The following is a 17,602-nucleotide window of genomic DNA, read 5'->3' on the forward strand; positions in this document are numbered from 1 at the left end:
GACTCTACAAAGGCTGAAGAAAGTCATCCACACCAAACTCCACCGAGACGAAAATGAAAGGTTGAAAACGATATATTTTTGCTACCCAATTAGACTTGCCCCGGGGGTTAGCAACTACACATATGTTCAGTTGAACGATGATGAGAACGTTGAGGCACTCTTCAACATCTATGATTCTAATCAACTTCAATCAGGTATAGAACTATATGTTACATTTGCCACAAACGTAACCCAGGTACCACAACTTTCACCTTACCAAACTTTTGAAACCTTTAATCCATCTTTTCTAACTTATAATATGAATTCTGACCTTCAGTCCTACACACAACTTCACACTGGCGGTTTCATGGACCTCAATGAAATACCCTCCCAAGCAATTGAAGTAGAGCCAATTGAAAAACATGCTATTGTGGGTCTCCCGACAGAAGTTTTTTATCCTTTTAGCGAGGACAAAGATAAAATCATGTCACAACAGCAGGATGATGATGAAGACTCCCTCCCAGTTCCAAATATTCCACCATCAGAATCATTACCATTATACAACCCACCTTCACATTTTCTGAACTTCTCTAATCAAATACATGAACATAACTCTGAGTTTGGCTATGTCCTTGATCGTGAAATAGTTGTGTATCCGCCTGGAACACTATTTGTTGGCCAGTACTTCCTGACAAAAGAACAGGTGCAAGACGCCATAAATAGATTTCACATTGTCAATCACTGCACTTACAAGATGAAGATGTCAAGCACAACTAGGCTTGTCGTGGAATGCGTTCACAACGACTGTGACTAGAAATGTCAAGCTATATTGCGCATTAAAGAGCAACACTGGAAAATAATAAAGCTTGAAAGATGCCATATATGTGTTTCCCCACTCATTTCACTGAATCATAACAAGTTAGGATCTTAAATGATTTCTCAAACTATTTGTGAAATTATTGAGGCTGATCCATCCACACTCATCACAACCATCATAGCTCACATCAAGTCCACTATGGGTTATACAATTAGCTACAAAAAGGGATAGTTGGAGAAACAACATGCTATTGAAAATATATTCAGAGATTGGGAGGAGTCATACCACAAGTTACCTAATATGTTGCAAGCAATACAACTGTATGCTCTGGGCTTCATCTAAAAATTGAGTACATAACTGACATATAAGGGTGGCTTATTGGACAAGGAAAATGTGTTCTTAAAGAGGTTGTTTTGGACCTTCAGGCCATGCATTGATGGTTTTGTCTTCTGCAAACCAATTGTTCAAGTTGATGGAATATTTTTGTACGAAAAATATAAAGGGACTTTATTGATGACAGTTGTGCAAGACAGCCGCAACAACTTAATTCTCATTACCTTTGCTGTGGTTGAAGGTAAAACCAGCGATGCATAGTTCTTTTTTTTAAAAAAAAAACTTAAGGAGGTACGTAACTCCGCAAGGGGGTTGTGCCTCATTTTCGAATTGTCACGAGGCCATAAGAAGTGCATACTCCAGAAGTGGAAGTGGTTGGATGGAAAACAATTTTGTCCATGTCTATTGCATTAGACACATTGCACAAAACTTTACGAGACGACTCAAAAATCCTGCACTTAAGAAAGATGTCGTCAATATGAGTAATTTTAATTTTGAGTATATGGGATGACTGAACCGAGATTCTTTTACTATTACAACATAGTAAAATATGATAATCCTGAAGCTACACAATAGTTAGACAATATCCAAAGGAAAAAATAGACGCTAGCATGGGACAACGAACAATGCTGGGGACACATGACAACAAACTTAGCGGAGTCAATTAATTCGATCTTAAAGAAAACTAGAAATCTGCCAATTTGCTCCATGGTCATGACGACATACACCCGTTGCAACAAGTTCTTCATTGAGAGAGGCAGAGAAGTAGATGCAATGATTAATGTTGGACATGTGTACTCGAAGGTTGCAACTAAAGCAATTCAAAATGCATAGTCAAAGGCGAACACTTATAGAGTCATCACCTTTAGCCAACCAAGCACTAGATTTTTAGTGGAAGAAACAGAACATCCGAGAGAAGTTCGACCCATAGGAAGATTTACTGTACGGTTAAATGAAATGTGGTATGATTGTGGCAAGTTTCAAAAAGTTTACATCCCATGTTCGCATGTACTTGTTTCATGCTTACACGCACACCACAACTTTGACATCTACATATCTCTCGTGTATTCCTTACAACAAGTTTATAAGGTATACGAAGGTCAGTTTGGAGAACTAAGACACGAAAACTATTGGCTAACTACATTGGCCCAACTTTGTGTTCAAATCCAGAACTGAAAAGAACTTCAAAGGGTCGACCCAAGTCCAGTAGAATAAGAACAGAGATGGACATTACAGAACAATAAAATCGTGCAAAAAATTGTTTCTATTGTCACACTCCTGGTCATACAAGGAAGACATGTCTAAACATTAGTCATGCATTTAGTTCCTGCCATTGATTTCTTTTTTTTGTACCGGGTTATAAAGAAAAAGGAAAGTTAACTTGAGAGGACGTTGTATTAATAAATGTCATAGTTTTACTTCTCACGCTACCGCCCTTTCAATCATTTTTGCATATTAATATTAAAATTTCTCTCGTTACATTTAAAATATCATATTAATATTCATAATTCATAACACATTTACATATTCAAATAAATATATACCCAAACATTCTTTATTATTTTTATTAATTTGATATACAAATATATTTTTTTAAATTCAAATACTTATTCAAAATAATATTTTCATATTAATATTAAAAATTCATAACACAAATTTACATATTCAATATAATATTCTTTATTATTTCACATAATATAAAATTAAAAATATAATTCAAATAATAAAATTTATTTTATTATTTAAAATAATATTTTTATTATTAAATTTGACAATATATAAATATATAAACATAAAATATTACATAATATTTTTTTATTATACAAAAACACAAAAAAAAAATTAAAACAGAAAAAAAATTATTCTGTCCGAAATTCGGTTGCTCTAAAACCAAATTATATCAACAAATTTATCCCAGGCACGTGAAATAAAAGGTCAACCTCAATAGTAAAAAAGTTCAATTTGATAAATATTTGTAGCAGAAGTTCATTTCAGTATTTTTTTAATATTATTTTCATAAAAATTTTGAAATTATTAGTCTACTTCACATTAATTTATTTTATTTTTATATTTACTAATTATGTCAACCCTCAAAAAGATTTAAATAAATAAGTAAAACATTTTAAAAATAAAAATTTAAATTATTTAAACTTGATATGAAATGAGGGTATGACTGAGCCTTTTTTGAGAAAATCAAAATAAATAAAAATCAAGAAAAATTATAAATAATGAAAAAAGTCAAAATTAAATTAAGAACTCTCAAAATAAAGAATTTTTACTTTTTTTTTCATATTAATTTTTTTTATTGTCTTTCCATATGTTTATTTCTTATTCTCTGTTTGTTCCAAAATTAAAGATTTAATTTTGTAATAAATTTTAAAATATTAAAAAATAATAATTTTCTAAGATTTGTTTGTTTTTGTTTTAATTTTAAAAATTTATATTTTAAAATAATTTAAAAAATAATTTTTAAGAAGAAAATTAAAATAGAAGTTATTTTAATAAACAAATTTTATTTATGTTTTACTCTTCAAAAGAAAAAATTCTATTTGAAAATAGAAAACAAATAATCAAAGAATAATTAATTTTTTTGGTTACTTTGTATTCCTTTATGTTCTTTCTTTTTTTTTTTCTACAAACCAAAAATTTAATATTGTGATAAATATTAAGAAAATAAAAAAATATTTTAGATACTTTTTATTCTCTTTTTATGTTCTTTCTTCTTCTATAAACCAAAATATAATCATATGATAAATTTTATAAACTAAAAAAATAATTTTTTTAGTTACTTACTGTACTGGATAGAGAACTGTTCGGTCCTATATATAGAGAAAGTAAACCGAATACCTATTCGGCCTAGTTTGGCCGAATACTTAGTTATCAAGATTACAAGATAATTAATCCAATTAAGAGTAATAATCAGAGTATTATCGACATTAACTAAAAGGCCAAAATCAAGGCTGACTCAGCAGGCTCATTAACCCATAACAATGCTTATAAAAGAAAGGTAAAAAGTACAAGTAAAGGGTGGACTTTTCATTATTAAATACCATTTATTACTTAGAACCGAATCCTGACTTCAGCATTGGAGCGCCTTTTGCAGGTACCCTCCCCACATCAGCGACATTCGAAGAACGTCATTCAGAGCAGAGACTTAAAGATTAATGTTTCTCTAGCAGGAACACTTATTATTTTTTTTTACAAACCAAAAATTTAATCTTGTGACAAACGCTAAAAAAATAAAAATAAGTAAATTTTTTAGTTACTTTTTATTCTTTTCTTTTTTTTATGAACTAAAAATATAATATTGTGATAAACCTTAAAAATAATAATTTTATAGTTATTTTTTATTTTCCTTTTTATTCTTTTTTTTACAAACAAAAAATCAAATACTATAATAAATTATAAAAAATATAAAAATATAACTTTTTTTAGTTAATTTGTATTCCCTTTTGTTCTTTATCTCTGTTAGCTAATGAAAATAGAAATAAAATAAAATATTGTAATAATTTATAAAGTTGTGCGCATTTATATTATGTTATTGGTGCATCTTTGTTATTGTTGTCATTCTTATACAAGGTTGTTTGTAAATAATATTTTTTTTACTATGTATAAAGAAAATAAAATAAAAATTCTCAAAAATTTAAAAAAATAATTTTAAAATTTTTTTAAATTCACATAATGATAAAATGATATTGATAAAATGATAAATTTACATTTAATGTCATATAATGAATCGTAAGAGTTTATTGAATAGTTACGTGTTAACTTAAATTGTATGCAAAAGTAAATATATATCTAACAATAAAAACATAATAAAAGTCTAAAATTATTTTATTCCCAAAATAGTTTTGAATTCACAATTATTTGATATTGATAGAATAATGAATATAATTTTAATGTCATTTGAATAGTAAGAATTTATTGAGTAGTTATATTTATTAATTTGAATCTTGTTTAATAATAAATTTATTTCAAAAATAATTTCTTTATGATAATCATTTTTCAATTTAAATTTAATTTTCTAAAATTTAAAATATTTCCTTTCATTGTTTAAACTAGATTATTTAAAAAAAATTATTTTCAAAATTTAAAATAAAAGACTAAAAAAATAACCTCTTTTGAAATAAAATTAATATTTTTAAAATTAAAATAATATATTTTATAAGTAAAAAATCACTTTTGTCATGTCATATGCAAAATTTTAAGAACCAATTATTTTAAAAAAATTTAAAAATTAATTTTTTTTCAAGAGGAAGTAACGAGAAGGAATCTTTGAAATTTATGTAAACTTGATTAAAAACAAAATTACGTGACTTTAAATTTTTGTTGCATTAAGAAAATACATAAAAGTGAGAACTTGATTCGTCAAGCTCAAAAAAAAATAATTTAATTTTGTCTTGATTCCAAAATACCAAATTGTTTTAGATAATTTTTTTATATAATTTTGAATTAAAAAAGAATAAAACATAATTTTAAAACCTTCTTCTTCAAAACAATGAATTTGTTTCTTTTTCTTAATTTCATTAAAAAAATAAAGTATTAAAACAAATTTTCAAATTTATTTATTTTATCCAAAATAAAAAGAATAGTTTTATAAGTATTTTTTTCTTTTAATTCAAATTAAAAAAAAAATTTCATTCTAAAATTATGTTTTTGATTAATTGTAAAACTAAAATTTCTTATAAAATTCTTAAAAAATTAAAATAAAACAATGATAATAGATTTTAAAAATATAAATTATTTTCTTTAGGAGTGAAATAAATATTTTTAAAGTTAAAATAATTTTATATAATTAATTAAAAAGTAACCATTTTAATCCCATGATGTCATAGGTACAAAGGTTTCAAAGATTTTTTTTTTTATTCAAAATTTTTCAATGTTTTCTTTAATAAACTAAACTTTAGTGATGATTCTTTATTATCAAGTTTTTTTAGTATCCGTTTGATGTATAGAATTGAGTATAGTAGTTAATAGATGTCATAAAATACTAATACATTGTAAATGACTCGTGCACTTAAACATGGTTTCAAAGATTTTTTTTATTAAATTTTTTTTAATATTTTCTTTAATAAACTTTTGTAACAATTCTTTGTCTTCAAGTTTTCTTAGTGCTTGTTTGGTGTATAAAATTGAGAATTAAATTGGACATTAAAATTAAAATTGAACTTTAAAATTTTAATTATCATATTTAGATGTCTATTTGAAATTAGAATTATAATTTCATGGACCAATTCTATGAAATTTTATGACAACTAATTTTGACCCACTTTAATTTCTAACCCCCATTCTAGGAATTTGAATTCCTAATATCATACAGATACACTCTTATGTATCGTGCTCCTTTGCGGGTTACATGTTCCTAGTCTATGTGGTTCCTAATCTATACAAGATTCTTGTTCTTCTCCTATATTTTATTTCTTCGCCAGTTACTTTCTTTCTCTTCTTATGTCCTTTTAATTCCATTTTTATGTTGATAACACTATTTCTTGTTCTATGTTCTCTTATTTTTCTCTATTCTTTTTCTCTTATTTCTTATTTTATATTTATTGTTAATAAAAGTAATTTTTCTCTATTCCTCTCCCTCTTGTTTTCTTCTTTTCATACATTTGTTTCCTATTCTTCGTTTACGCCTTTTTCTTGCTTTCTCTTTTTGACATTTGTTACATGTTTAATATGTTTACGTTAATTATTTTATATTAATTGTATAATAAATTGTTTAATAATTTTCTTAAATCGTTAGATGTGAAATATTAGAAATTAATCCAAAAACTATTGAGAGTATAAGAGAAACAAAAAAAAAAATAGTGTCAGATGCAACCGAGTGATGACACTATAAAAAGTATACTTTTGAGGCGATTATATTATGGGAGTGGTGAAAATTACTATAATGAATTTCGTTTGACTGAACAAACTTTCTTGAGCTTTACAACATTTTATATAAAAGAGGAGGACTGCGTGATATCTATCTATCTTATAAGTGTAGAATAATTTTTATTTAGTTTATCTCATGGTCTAAAAATAAAATTTTTCAAAAGCGCTTATATTTAATTTATATTTTAAATTTTAAGAATTAAAATATATTTACGAACATTTATACGAGAATGAATATGATAAAATAAATGAAATATAAATAAAAAGATAAATTTTATTCTATGAATAAACTTAAATTTTTTAGTTAAATTTTATATAATATCACATTATATATATATATATATATTATTTTTAAGACATTATTTATAATTAATTACAAATTTTATATAATTTTTTTAAAATAGAGCCACACGTTTTAATGAGTTTAGCTATATAATTATGTTACATTTATTTATTTAGTTTAATTTATTTACTTTTATATTTTTTATTATTTAAATATATCTTTATATTTAAATTATAATTACTTTGAATTATCATTAGACAAATCTTATGCTTAATTAGTTTTATACAGAGTAAGAACATTAATTAATGTTAGAAATTAAACTTGAAGACAAATTTAAATTAAATACTCTATTATTAAGAAGACAAATTCAAATTGAACTTTTCTTTATCTTAAAAGAAGACAAGTCCAAATTAAACTCTTCAATATCATAAAGGAAGACAAATTCAATTTGAAGTTATTTGCTTAACTATTAAGCAAGATGGCCTCCTCCAAACTCTATAAATAAGAGATGCTATGGAATAGAGAGTTTTATTGTGAAATAGTTTATTACTGAGCTTTTGTTGTGAGATATTTGTGTTTAAAAGAAACTCGAACGAGTTTTCTTGTAGTTTTTTAGTTTTTTTTTAGTGTGTAATTGGCTATTAGCAAGACAAAGTTCTATTGAATGTATTAATTTTCTAATAGGAAAATTATTCCTTGAGTGTTCATCTTTGTCACAGCAATGATATTTTAACTAGGCAATTTATTGTAATTGCCAACATCTGGTATCAGAGCTTTGTTTATCCAAAATGGCAGCAAGTTCAAGCACAAGAGAAAACCAAGTTCAATAAGCACAAGGAGTCATCTTCAAATTCAATGGTAGATCAAATTTTGCTATGTGGAAACACTTGATGGAGCTATGTCTAAAAACTAACAGTTATGGAGAAATTGTAGAAAAAGGCTATGTTGAACTAAAAGAAGAAGAACAATCAAAAGTTGATAAGCAACATGTAGAAAAAGATCGTCAACTCAATGAAAAAGCTTTGTTCTTAATATGTCAATCTGTGGAGTTGTTTGTTCTTAAGAAAATTATCCATGCTAAAATAACAAAAGAGGCATGGGAAATTTTGCTCAAAACAAATGAAGGTGTAACGTCCTGAATTTTGTAATGATATTTCATATATTAATATAAATTGTGAATTTCCACTTGAATGAGTATTTGATGAGTATGATAATGTGAATGTATGTGTATATGTGTGAATACATGTAGATGAATATATATATATATATATATATATATGTATGTATAATTGTGGATGTGGTTGGATTGAGTGAAAACATTGGCTAAATGTGTGCTAAAGGGTGTTCTCGCTATAGCGAGAAGGCCCTTGGCGAGAAGCGTGATTTTGTTGCATTCTCGCTGTAGCGAGAGGGCAACAAAGGATGTTGTATTTCTTAATGCAGTCTCGTTGTAGCAAGATTCTGTAGAAACTAGAGTGTAGTTTCCTCTGAGATGGCTCGTTGTAGCAAGAGTGTTAAGACCAAAAGGGTATTTAAGGGGTTTAGGGTTTGAAAAATCCATTTCTTATTCCTCTCTTCGAAATTCCTTCAATTCTCTCAACTCAAAACCCTATTTCATCGATTAAGTTGTCTCCAAAGTCGTTCGTGGGTTAGATTGAAGATTGGAATCATGTTTGAAATGCTTGGAGGTAAGTTTTATAGGTTAGGGTTTCAGTTTTTCATCCCTTTCTTTGATTTCTCAGTTTCTCATAGGGTTTTCCTTATATTTAGGATGAAAGTTCATATGGGAAGCACTTCATCATAGATTTCGTGTTAGGTCTTCATTCCGAGGTAAGGGAGACTTTACCCTATAATGTAATAATTTGATTGTGATAAGAACTTGATGTTTAAGTGTAATGTGAATGGATGTGGGCATACGTGCCATGTGTGAAATCGAATATCATGATGTGATTGAGTATGTGGTTGACTGCTTAGACATGCCATTGATTGATGATTGAATAATGTGAATGGTTGGAAATATGTGTGAATAACATGTTGGGTGTGATTGTGATGATGTTTGAAATGTTGGAAAACTATAAATGGTTTAATGATACACTGGGTGTGTGGAAGATGGGAGCGATAGAAATAATTTGGGGAAGAGAGGATGTTGGACTCGGCCTCTGACTAAATACCTTTGCTTAGGGGCCAGTACCGCACATGTGGTATTTGTGGAGTGGGGGTTATCCAACGACCATCCATGGGGTGAAATTGAGTAAGTCCCTGAGGTTGAAGGCATCAGAAATCTGTGATCACAGTGCCACAGTAAGCGTGGCTATATGCAGTGAGCACACACGTGTGTGGATTGTTCGATGGTGCAGTAAGCACACTTGTGTGTGGATTGGAATGGAATGTTGACATATGTTATTTTATGCCTGTTGGATGTATGATTTGAATATTGTTGGAAGGGTGTGTAATGTGTGAAGTGAGTCTCTGTGCTTGTGCGTGATAATGTAGAGTACTTACTCTTACATTTATTTTTCAGGTGAGCAAGACGATCAACACCGGACTCAGTGAAGGAATGAATGATACTGTTATAAGACTTAAATTATTTATTTTTGAAAATATGATGTATTTGAATTGGTCTTGTATCATTTGATAAAAACTTGTAATCCATTCTTATTTTGAAATACTTGATGGAATCATGTGTTGGGAATTATTTAAATGAAAATTTATTATTATTCCCAATTTTGTAAAAAAATTTTATTTGAAAAATTAAATTAAAATGTTACAGAATGAGTTGATCCAGTCAAATGAACAAGGTTGCAATGCTTGAAACACTAGTTTGAATTGATGGAGCAAAGTAGAGAAGAAAGCATTCGTGGTTATTTTTCACAAATGGATAAACTTGTCAACGAAATGAAAAAAAATAGTGATTATATAAAAGAGAAAGAAATCATGGAGAAAGTTCTACGTACGTTGTCCACTCATTTTGATTACGTAGTAACAACTATTGAAGAAGCAAAAGATCTTAACATAATGACTCTAAATGATTTGCAAGCATCTTTAAAGTCATGAGAGATACAGATGAACAAGAAATCAAGTGGCACGACTGAGCAAGAATTAAAGGCTCAAACAAATGTAAAGAGTGAGGGATTTGTGCAAAGAAAGGTAAACCAACATCAAAGAGGTCAAAACTTTAAAGGAAAAGGGATGAATCCTCAATTTAACTCAAGCTAAGGCGCACAAGGTAATGGTTCTTTTCAAAATAAATCTAATATTCAATGATATAAATGCAAGAAGTTCAGTCTCAATGCAAATCTCATTGGCAAGCTGGGAAGGTATATTATATTCAAGTTCTAACTGTAACGTCTTATATTTCTTTTCTCAATATATAATAAATTTTCATAAAAAGTTAAATAGTAGAGTAATTTTATTTTATTTTCTTTCAAAAACTCTCTAAATAGAAACAGACATGGAAATGATATAAGGTTCATAGAGTAAAATTTCATTAATTCATAAGTACTTTAGAAAAAACAAAGATTCTAGAATTTTCATCAGCAATAAAAAGAAATAGTAGTTTTACAACTGTTTCAAAAGAATGCTATAGAACTGAAAATATTCATTACATAACTCAAAATAACTAAGTACTATAGCAGTTCTCATCCATCCATGCACTGTGAGCCTGGTACTATTCGTCCTGATTTCCTAAAAAATGTTGTGTAAGGGTGAGTCTCTACCCTACCACTCATACATAACACATATTCATCACACACATCTTATCACGATTAAAGAAAACATCATGGTATTACATATCACAGTGTCATATATAGCATATTCTCATCTCAACACAGATTATATTCCATAGATTCACAATTTTTTTTACTTTCATCCGCGCTTACCGCGCCCTGTGGCCACAGTTATCCGATGCCTCTATCTCGAGGTCTTACACATCCATGTAAATAGTTGCTGGATGGCCCAATGCAATACGGATACAACACATGCAATAGACGGCCCCTTAGCAAAGGTAATGGTCAGGAGTCAAGTCGAGAAATGAGTGTGGCCATGTGGTGCATTCGAACACAATATTCCGTGCACAATCCCGAATGTCACTCACCACCCTGCATTTCCCCAAGATATCCCATATTGTCTCCATCTTCCACTTCCCTAGTGTATCTCTGTAACTATTTACATCATATCTTTTTCCATCTCATACTCTTTCGAGCATATTCACATGTTCACATATGCCATTTATCATGTTTACACATATTTTTCATTATATTTTCACATACTTTTCATCATATACATCAAACCATGGCATATTCACAATACACATCATTTTTACATAAAACACAATATATTCAAACATGAAACATCCATCTCTTCGTATATTTTATATCACAAAATCATAAAATCATATCAACCATTCTCAATATACCTTATCATGCCCTATTTGAACATAATATCACAATTTCACCATGTACTCATCATAAAATCACATAAACAGCTAATTATTCTCACTTTTCACTGATTATTTCTCATAAAACAGGGATTATTCCACATATAATCACATACATGACAAGATCTATGAGAATACAAGTAATAAACATAACAAAATGATAAAGTAGAGCCCCCTTACCTCAAAACAGAGCTTTTGCAAGGATTTAACCGAAGATTTTTACTCTAGAACGGAGTTTTTCCTAAGAACATCATGAATATCTATAAGAAAAAGAAGAAGAAGAGAAATGAATGGTAAATCTAACTTCAAACTTAGAGAAACTTACTTGAAATCCTTTAGAACGGACGTAGAATCACAGATATGAAGAGAAATTTAAGTTTAGGAGGTTTAGTATGGGAGAAAATGGCCAGATATGACCTTAGAACCTTCGAGAACCTTGGGTGGGAATGAAAATTTCATGTGAAGCCCCCTCTATTTATAGAATTTTTTTTGAAGATGTCAGCGTCAATGTGATGTAAGCGATGATGTCAGCATGATGCAAGCGATGACATTAGCATGATGTCAACGTGATGTAAGCGATGATGTAAGCGATGATATCAGCGTGAGATCACCGATGACATAAGCGATGATGTCAGCATGAGGTCAGTGATGATGTAAGCGATGATGTCACCGATGACATCAACGTTATGTCACTGTTGACATTAGGGGTTACTGTACATACACGGTTTCTTTCTGCTCATAAAGTACTACAGATTTTTCTCATTAATATACTACAGGCATGACACAAAGCATAGGATGTTACACTAACAAGCCGAAACTAATTGGATACATTGATAGTGATTGGGTTGGAGAAACTGAAACTCAAAAAAGCACTTTAGGTTATATATTTTATCTTGGTACAGGTGTATTTTCTTGGTCATCCAAAAAATAAAAAATTGTTGCTTTCTCAACGACAGAAGCAAAATATATTGCAGAAACAAATTATGCTACTCAAGCAATTTGGTTGCGAAAACTATTAAGTGAATTTCAACATCAACAAGATGGTCCAACAAAAATATTTTGTGACAATAAATCAATTGCATTGACAAAGAATCCAGTCTTTCATGGTCGCAGCAAACATATTGATATCAAGCATCATTACATTCGTGTCTTGATCAAAGATGGAGAAATTATGGTGAAATATTGTAATACAAAAAATCAAATTACAACTCAAAGTAAATTTGTTCTTAAAGTTAAAGAATATGCTTGGGATGATTAAGTCAAATTAAGGGAAGATGTTAGAAATTAAACTTGAAGACAAATCTAAATTAAACATTTCATTATTAAGAAGACAAATTTAAATTGAACTCTTCTTCATCTTAAAAGAAGATAAGTCCAAATTGAACTCTTTAACATCATAAAAGAAAATAAATTCAATTTTAAGTTGTTTGCTTAATTATTAAACAAGATGGCCTCTTCCAAACTCTACAAATAGGGGATACTATACAATATGAAGTTTCATTGTGAAATAGTTCATTACTTAGCTTTTGTTGTTTGAAAGAAATTTTAACGAGTTTTCTTGTAATTTTTAGTTTTTTTAGAGTATAATTAGCTATTAGCAAAGATAAAGTTCTATTGAATATATTAATTTTCTAATAAATAATTATTCCTTGAATATTCATTTTTGTCCTAACAATGATATTTTAACTAAATAATTTATTTTAATTGTCAATAATTAAATTTGCTTGAAACATGAACATGCCTTGAAAAAACAAGAATTTTTATTCCAAAATAGACACTAACAGAAATGGTGAGAATTTAGGCATAGTTTTATAAATATTATTCATGTTATTATTTAATTAAAATTTTATTTTAATAATAGATATTGATATTTAATATTAATATACTAAACTTTAATATTATTTTTTATCATATAAACTATTGAAATTAAAATAAAATTTTAATTCTAATTAAAATAACACTAACAAATACGATACTTATAATACTTCAGCTAATTTTTCATTTTCTTCTGCGGACTTTTCCCCCTCTAAATCCCCGTTTACAGTATCATAATGTATGATGTGACTTTGTTCTGACGCCGCAGCTCTACTTTACTGCAACTTAGCCTACAGATGCTGATCAATATTTTTAAAATATTAAGTAATAAATTATAAATAAAATTTTAATATTACATTTTTTATAATTATAATATTTAAAATTTTAAAAAACAATTACTATTAGTTAAAATGATTTAATATACATATATTCATGTAATGATAGTAATTATCTAGAAGTGACGTATAACTTTTATATATATATATATATATATATATATAATTATATCTTTAACAAGTAGCGGTAAGAAAAAAAATAGAAATTAGTTTTAAATTTTTTTAAAATTAAACTATATTTTTGAAAAAATTAAATTAATGAATCATAATTATAAAAATAGTAATAGAAATAAATATTAGTAATCATACACTTTTAACAGAAGTATTTTGTTTTGTTTTTTTTTGTCTGAGTTGTCGTTTCTCCTTCTTTTGTCAAAGGACCCTTATTTGTAAGGGTCAAAGGTAAAAATAGTCATTTTAATATTCTACTGTTTTCACGATTTCCCGTTTCCATTTCTTAATCTCTTTCTTTGGTTAAAAGACAAAACAACAGAAAGGGTCGTGACTACTGCAACTGTTCTACATCACACTTTCCTCTGTAGTGTTTATTTTTATTTTGTTTTTTGGGGTCTTCCCGGGCGGTTTCTTCTTCAAAGGTTTGCTCTTTTTTCATGCTGTTTCTGATTTTTCATCTTTGTTTAACTACACATCGAATGTTCCTTGGGAAAGTTTTGTCCTTTGAAAATGATCACTGTGCATGAAGTTTGCTGCAAGTACTGTGATTGTTTCTCAAACATCTCTTATTTCTAGCATTTTTTTTCTGTGATTGTTTAACTGCAAGCTTTTTCGGTTGCTTCTTACTTCTTTCTGAGTTCAAGTTATGTTAAAATACCTACCAATTTTTTTTTTTGTATTTTTTACTCTCTTTTTTCATTATATTATACTATCCTGTTACTTTTTCCTTTTCTATTTCTTAACCTCTCAAGTTAACACCACAACTATTTTCTTTGTACCACCCAGTTTTCGTCATTTTGAATGCTTGCCAGTTATGAATTTGTTGTCTTCATGCCATTCCATTATTCCTATTGATGTTGTTGTAGAGTTTTCTTTTTCTCTTTTATTGTTATTTACACTTCTGAGTCCCTAATTTTGAACTCTTCTTTTTGAATAGTATCCCTTCCATTTTACATTATTAAAAATACTTACCAGGCATGAAATCTGAAATCTTTGTTTTCATGGGTTTCCATTTTATTTTACTTTTTCTTTTTAAAATTTTGTATAGTATGTTAGTGTGATTTCTTTTTAATTTATACCACTTACTTTCTACGTTGTATACACTTTTTGATACACTAGTCATTGTACCGTTGAAAGGTATTGCTAAATCGACACTATTTGTATGTAGGATGTTTAGAAATGGATGCTTCAAAATCCTTTGGAAAAAAGCATGAAGAATGGTCCCCTGCTGCACCATCCATTATTTGTCATGAGCCACCTTCTTCATCCTCTTCATATGGCAAGAAATGGAAGGAAGTCCTTGTGAAACGCAGGAAGGTGAAAAAAGCATTGGAGACATTTCATAGTTTGTTTTGCAAACTAATGTGTAAACATAAAGAAGACCAAACTGGGGATTTGAAAGCAAATACAAAAATGCTGATGGAAGCAGCAATGTTGATGAAAAGCAAGCATCAATGGGAGAACACTCAAAAGCGTGTGGGGCATGTAATAGGAATTGATATTGGCGATCAGTTTCAATACAGGGCTGAACTCAATGTCATTGGCCTCCATAGGCAGTTTTCAAGTGGTATTGATTATATGGGAATAGGAAGGAACTCATTGGCCACGAGCATTGTCGTGACTAATCGTTACGATAATGCTAGAAAGTCTAATGGTTCCTTGGTCTACATTGGCCATGGGGGAAATCCTAATGTAAGCAATACTGTTTTGCTTCAAGATCAAAAATTGGAAGGGGGGAATTTGGCTTTGAAGAATAGCATGGATGCTAAAAGTCCTGTGAGGGTTATATTGAAAGTCTGTGGAAAATCTGAGGATATGGTCACTATGGTTAAAAGCAGTTCTCACTGCTCATTTTTTTATGATGGATTGTATTTAGTGGAGAAGATGACACAAGAAAGAGGAAAATTTGGAAAACTTGTGTTCAAGTTTACATTGAATAGAATTTTGGAACAACCTAGAACTTGTGTTGCCATTAAGGATGATATTACGGATGATGATAACAATTCAGGACAATATGCTTGTTTTACTGCAAGAAAGGGACAAAAACCTAGGGCTTGTGGTGTCCAAAAGGATGTTGTTCGGATGAATGATGTTTCAAAAGGGAAAGAAAAGTTTCCTATTCGGATGGTGACATCAATGGATTGTGTTCAGATACCCTCACACTTTGATTACATAGTCAATAACATTTATTCAGAGGGTTTCAAGCAGCCAATTCTATGTGGCTGCGATTGTACAAATGGATGTGTGGACTATGAGAAATGTCCTTGCATTGTTAGGAATGGTGGAAGAATGCCGTATGACTGTAATAAAAGATTTGCTTCTCCTATGAAGTCATCCCTTATATATGAGTGTGGCCCTTCTTGCAACTGTTCCTCATCTTGCATCAACCGTGTCAGTCAGCATGGTATTCAGTTTCAACTAGAAATCTTCATGACAGAATCGAAAGGTTGGGGTGTTAGAACACGCTCTTTCATTTCCTCTGGAAGCTTTGTTTGTGAGTACATTGGAGAAGTCCATAACAATAGAGAAGCTGGATCAAGGCCAGATGTTGATGAACACATATTTAAGATGGGTATGTTTATGACGGATATCTTCTTGTGTTTGGACTTCATTTAACAGTTGCAAGTTTGTTTTTCAGGTTTTGGCAAGGGCTTCATTGATGCAACAAGGCGTGGAAACATTGGAAGATTTATAAATCATAGTTGTTCTCCTAATCTCTGTGTCAAAGATGTTATGTATGATCACAATGATAAGAGCCTTCCACACAAAATACTTTTTGCTGTGAAGGACATACCTGCTGGTAGAGAGCTGAGCTATGATTATAATGGCTGCAAGGGAAAATTTATCAAGGTTAGGAGCAATATTTGCCACTGTGGATCACGGGAATGCAATGGACAGATCTATGTTTGAGGTATATATTTTAAATTGTTTGAAGATTTAGTCCTTTTTGCTTATTGTGATAGTTTGGCTATAACTGCAGTATAGTGCATTGTGAAAAATAACGTTTTGAGGCAGGTACTATATTATATGCATTCAAATCATTATTTGGCTATAACCTAAAGTTGTGATAGTTTTGCTTACACTATGATATCTAATTTGAAGATTGTTGATAATTTCTTCCCATGTATAACTGTTATTGAAATAGTGAGAGTCATATCTTGACAGATCTATTATCTTAACAATTTTTCAGTGCAGCGAAATGAAACGAGCTGACTGAGGAATTTGGAATCTTAAAAATTGACGTCTGGCAAAATTTGATTTGTGTAGGATGTGAATCTCCTTTAAATTTTGTAATTGTTTTTGTTAGGGATGGGTATCTTTTTGACAGGGTCTTGCATTGCATCACATTTCATTGACTCTAACTCTTCTATAAGGATTAATTTAATCCTTGTAGAAGACTATATAGCTAGATATGATGATGTACTTATTTGCAAGAATCATTTTTCTAGCAAGTATTCGGCCGTTCAATCAAGTGTAACCTTAGGACTCAAAAGATGTTTAGAGACGGTATTGTTGGGTCTTATCCAACATTGTTAAAAAGATTTTTAATTCACTTG

The 17,602-nt window shown here is 29.4% G+C and overlaps 1 protein-coding gene across 1 annotated transcript; it reads left to right on the forward strand.

Moving 5' to 3' along the window:
* The first annotated feature begins 14,421 nt into the window (after positions 1–14,421).
* LOC113873044 (histone-lysine N-methyltransferase, H3 lysine-9 specific SUVH5-like) lies at positions 14,422–17,279 on the forward strand. Its single transcript, XM_027511002.1, has 4 exons — positions 14,422–14,467; positions 15,214–16,617; positions 16,684–16,956; positions 17,236–17,279. Exons 2-3 carry the CDS (start codon positions 15,225–15,227, stop codon positions 16,953–16,955), a joined length of 1,665 nt encoding a protein of 554 aa, XP_027366803.1. The 5' UTR covers positions 14,422–14,467; positions 15,214–15,224; the 3' UTR covers position 16,956; positions 17,236–17,279.
* Positions 17,280–17,602: the final 323 nt, after the last annotated feature.

This window comes from Abrus precatorius, unplaced genomic scaffold, assembly GCF_003935025.1.
Source record: "Abrus precatorius isolate BTA unplaced genomic scaffold, Abrus_2018 Scaffold7, whole genome shotgun sequence".
Taxonomy (NCBI): Eukaryota; Viridiplantae; Streptophyta; class Magnoliopsida; order Fabales; family Fabaceae; genus Abrus; species Abrus precatorius.

Excerpts from the sequence above, each read along its gene's own strand:
- LOC113873044 (XM_027511002.1), top strand. The coding sequence starts at position 15,225 with ATGGATGCTTCAAAATCCTTTGGAAAAAAGCATGAAGAATGGTCCCCT. Across the intron at positions 16,618-16,683 it reads TGAACACATATTTAAGATGG|GTTTTGGCAAGGGCTTCATT; the intron begins GTATGTTTATGA and ends TTTGTTTTTCAG.